Source organism: Miscanthus floridulus, chromosome 8 (assembly GCF_019320115.1).
Source record: "Miscanthus floridulus cultivar M001 chromosome 8, ASM1932011v1, whole genome shotgun sequence".
NCBI lineage: Eukaryota > Viridiplantae > Streptophyta > Magnoliopsida > Poales > Poaceae > Miscanthus > Miscanthus floridulus.
Window position 1 is genome coordinate 18,842,333 of NC_089587.1, and position 3,808 is coordinate 18,846,140.

The 3,808-nt window shown below is 47.6% G+C and overlaps 1 protein-coding gene across 1 annotated transcript; it reads right to left on the reverse strand.

Moving 5' to 3' along the window:
* Nucleotides 1-1,251: 1,251 nt before the first annotated feature.
* LOC136471269 (uncharacterized) lies at nt 1,252-3,554 on the reverse strand. The gene is made up of 2 exons (XM_066469000.1): nt 3,260-3,554; nt 1,252-2,323 (listed from the first exon to the last, which is right to left on the reverse strand). Exons 1-2 carry the CDS (start codon nt 3,447-3,449, stop codon nt 2,202-2,204), a joined length of 312 nt encoding a protein of 103 aa, XP_066325097.1. The 5' UTR covers nt 3,450-3,554; the 3' UTR covers nt 1,252-2,201.
* Between the last annotated feature and the right edge of the window lie 254 nt (nt 3,555-3,808).

A 3,808-nucleotide genomic window follows, 5' to 3' on the forward strand; every position in this document is an offset into this window, starting at 1 on the left:
GTATTGAAGCGACAAGTTCAAGCGACTAAGGATGGCAACGGCGATGTACCTGTCCGGTATCGCAGGAACGTTCTTTTCCTCGCTACGGAGAATTCATCGTGTCACCGTCCCGTTAACTGTCTCGGGTATAGATTCTAGTCTATCTCCATGCCCGTCGGGCATCGGTCGGGTAACAGATACCCGATGGGTACTGCATACCCGATAAATAAGGACACTTGGGGTCGCAGCTTTGCAATCGGAGTCTTGAAGATGCCGAGGAGAAGGAGCAAGGTTACGAGGAGGACGAGCAAAGGTGGCAGAGACCGAACTAAGGAAGCGAGGGGCACGAGCGTTCGTGAGGCAGGCGTGCTTGTGCTGCTGACAGAGATGGTGAGGAAAAATTGAACTAGGGTTCCTAAACACAAACTATATATATGATTGTTCAGATTTATGCCAAAATATCTATATCGAGTTTCTTTAGGCCTAATACTCGCATGATAGCTCAAATGGTCGGATTCCCCAACGGGTAATGGGAACGGGTAAACAGAGAACGTTCCCGTATCCGCTATACTATACTCATCGAGGATAAATTCTTGTCCCATTTAGATACCCGTGGATAAAGATATGATCCCATTCCATCTTTTAATGGATCAAATACCCCTCATGTATTGGGTCCCGTTGCCATCTTTTAACTGGACGTCAGTTCGATGCCAGCGGCAGTTTGTTTTACTGTGTCCACGAATGGGCCCGCGCCTGCCGGATGTTGCTTGCCAGCGCCTGCATCTCGCGGCCACGCTGGGGCTCGTGCCGCCGAACATGGCTTGTGCCACCAGCCCGCAGCGGCTGCTTGCGTCCACTCGCTTCCCATGCCTATCCCAGCAACACTCAAACTAATTTTTTTTTTGGAAATATTTAGATGTTACATTTACAACATAAAAAAACAGATAAAACACTAAACATGCGTTTGAAATACTTACAGAAAAACTTAAAAAACACTTGAAAACCATTGTAAAATATACACTATCCAGATAAAATACTTACAACATGTGTAAAAACATATGTAACATCCAAATAAACACGCTTGCAACATATGTGTGAAAAATAGATAAAACATTGAAGACAATCATTGCAACATTCAAATACATTTTTACAACATCTATATAAAACACTTACAATATACATCTAAAATATTTAAAATATTTTTAAAATATGCATCGTATCCCGTTGCGACCACCTCCGCCGCCTCCATCGGGGTGCCGCAGTCGTAGCAGCATACGAGGTCGGAGGGCTTCCGCACTGGGCCTGCCGCTTCTCCTTGCCCCGGCGGCGGCTGTCGTGTCGTTAGGCAGAACAGGAACAGCAGGGCGGATGGCTGAGGTGCAGGAGCAGCGCAGGACGAGCAGCAAGGAGCAACAGAAGGCGACGCGAACGGCGAAGGAGAAGCAGGAGTAGCGCGAGGCGAGCAACGGAAGGGCATGGACGCGAGGTTTATTCGGGGCAGGCCCAACCGCGGCGTCCAGACAAGACGGACACCTGTGTCCTTTCATTTCCGATGAATATAACTTATAAGTTAATTGGGAACGGAGAGAGTATGTGAAAAACAGTGAAAACTATGAAATGATTACGACGTAAGTTATAATTTCAAAGGGAGAGAGTACGTGACGCATAATCTGATACACATCGGTAATGGAGGTATGTGATACATAACTCTCTTCGCAGATCTTATCCTTATTATAATAACTAATAACCGCTTCATAGTCATTTGACAGAGGCTGCAATAAGTGCAGCAGTTAACACAGTTCGCTCTAGCCAAATGTCTCTTGTTGAGCCATATGAGCTGTATCCAGGACTTAACAAGGGCAACGACGCACAATACAGGGCTTCATATGGGGCATCGTCTTCACAATTGGAATGGCAAGATCTTATTCTTATAGAATGATTTAAGGACCCTGACAAAAACGACAGTAATTCACAAGTAGCAATGTATATCAGTTGAACATGGTCACACTAACACAACAAACAACCTTCCAGTCGGCCAAACCGCAATGGAGCACAACTCTGGCTGCATTTATCTGTACACATTCCACCAGTTCATTCTACAGTATTCAAAGAGAATGAACACAGATTGATGTAAAACAAGGGTGTCTACAGAGCCATTCGACAGAGTCGATGAACTCTTAACCAGCGACTCCACTTCATAACCAGCAGGCAGCACACTCTTTTCAGATTGGTGGGATGTTCGAAAACGAGAATCCCTTGTAACCTTTGTAAGCATAGTAGGCGATTCTTGTGTAGTAGAACCCAGGGATGAACATTACAATGCCCAACATCATGAAGAAAATTCCTGATACAACATGGGGCACAAGGTCAGGTAGAGGGAGTAACAAGTTTATGCATAAGCACAGGGACAAAGTTCATGCATAAGCGCAGCATTTCATATGAATCAGTACTTAATTAAAACTGCTATATGAAAGGGTTCACATTGCATCAGCACTTGAAAGGTGAATCAACACCCATGCAAATTATCAAGCCTGTGTGTGCAAATCACAACTTGTTCTAATCCACAAGCAGTTGAGTGTGAATCACAGCTTGTTCTTATTACAAACCTATCACAGGCTTCTAGCATAGACACAAAATCTATACCTGAGTACATACTCAGGAAGCAAAAATGTGATTTCTATTGCCTCTAAATTTCACACTCCTGCATTTTTATGAAACTACTACTAAACCCTGTCCCGCAACTTCAAGGCGCTCAAATGAACTCAGTACTGTGATGGCTTGTTGATACTCTTAAGTTTCAGGTAGGTTCGTGCTCGTCTGATACGATCAAATTTACAACCCAGTAGGTAGATAAAAACCTGCATTTCCTATTGTGGACATTGGACAGTTCGCCCGATTGGCACCCGGTCAACTAAGCATCCTACCCAAATCAATCCCAACCCCAAACGTAAGCAACTAAGCATCCCACCCAAATCGAAGCTCGCTGTCATCCTAATAAATAACTAATTAGGAAAGTAACTAAATCACTAGTATCTCTTTGTGTGCGCAAAGCCACATTACATGCGTCGCACCCCGGAACACCACTAACAGGTGGTGATTTCCTGACACCGCAGGCCCTTAAACCAAGCTTTACAGCTAAAATCCCCCAGAGATCTGGTAAAAAACAGTGCGAATTACATGAGGCGCACGCAGGAAGCGGACTCGAGCTGCTCGCATCGAAACGAGAGAGGCAGAGGCAGAGGAAGAACAAGGGGCAGGGGGACGGCGGCCTCGGACTCACCGTGCGCGCGGTCACCTCCGACGCGGTTGACGGCCATTAGCAGGCCACCGATGGCGCCGAGCGCCCCGAAGGCGAGCAGCGCGGCGGCGAAGGCGATCTCCTTGACGGGCGCCCCGCGCGGGCCCCCGATGGCGCCGCCGACGAGGTCGTCCTCGTCGGAGATGGAGAAGGCGTGGTCCACGTACGCCATGCCCGGCGCCAACCGAAACCCTAGGTGGGGTGACGGGTGAGAAGGTTCCGGACCTTTGCTGCTAGATTGGGGACGTTGGGGGTGGGCGGGCGGGTGGGGTGAGAAATGAATGCGGGCAAGTCGGGAAGAGGAAGACGCGAGCAAGGGAAGGAAGGAAAGGCTGCGAGGGTTTTTTTTTTTCTTTGGTGAGAAGAGGTCAGTCTCGAGCCTCGACCCTCGAGTGGGTCGCTTTACGCTACGCAATTCCGATCCTCGGCTCGCGAGTTCGCTGGGTTTAGTGGACGCGCACGGGCAAAGCGGACGCCTTCCACTCTAAAAAAGTCCACGCGAAGAGTTTTTTATTTTTTTCTCCTTAAAAA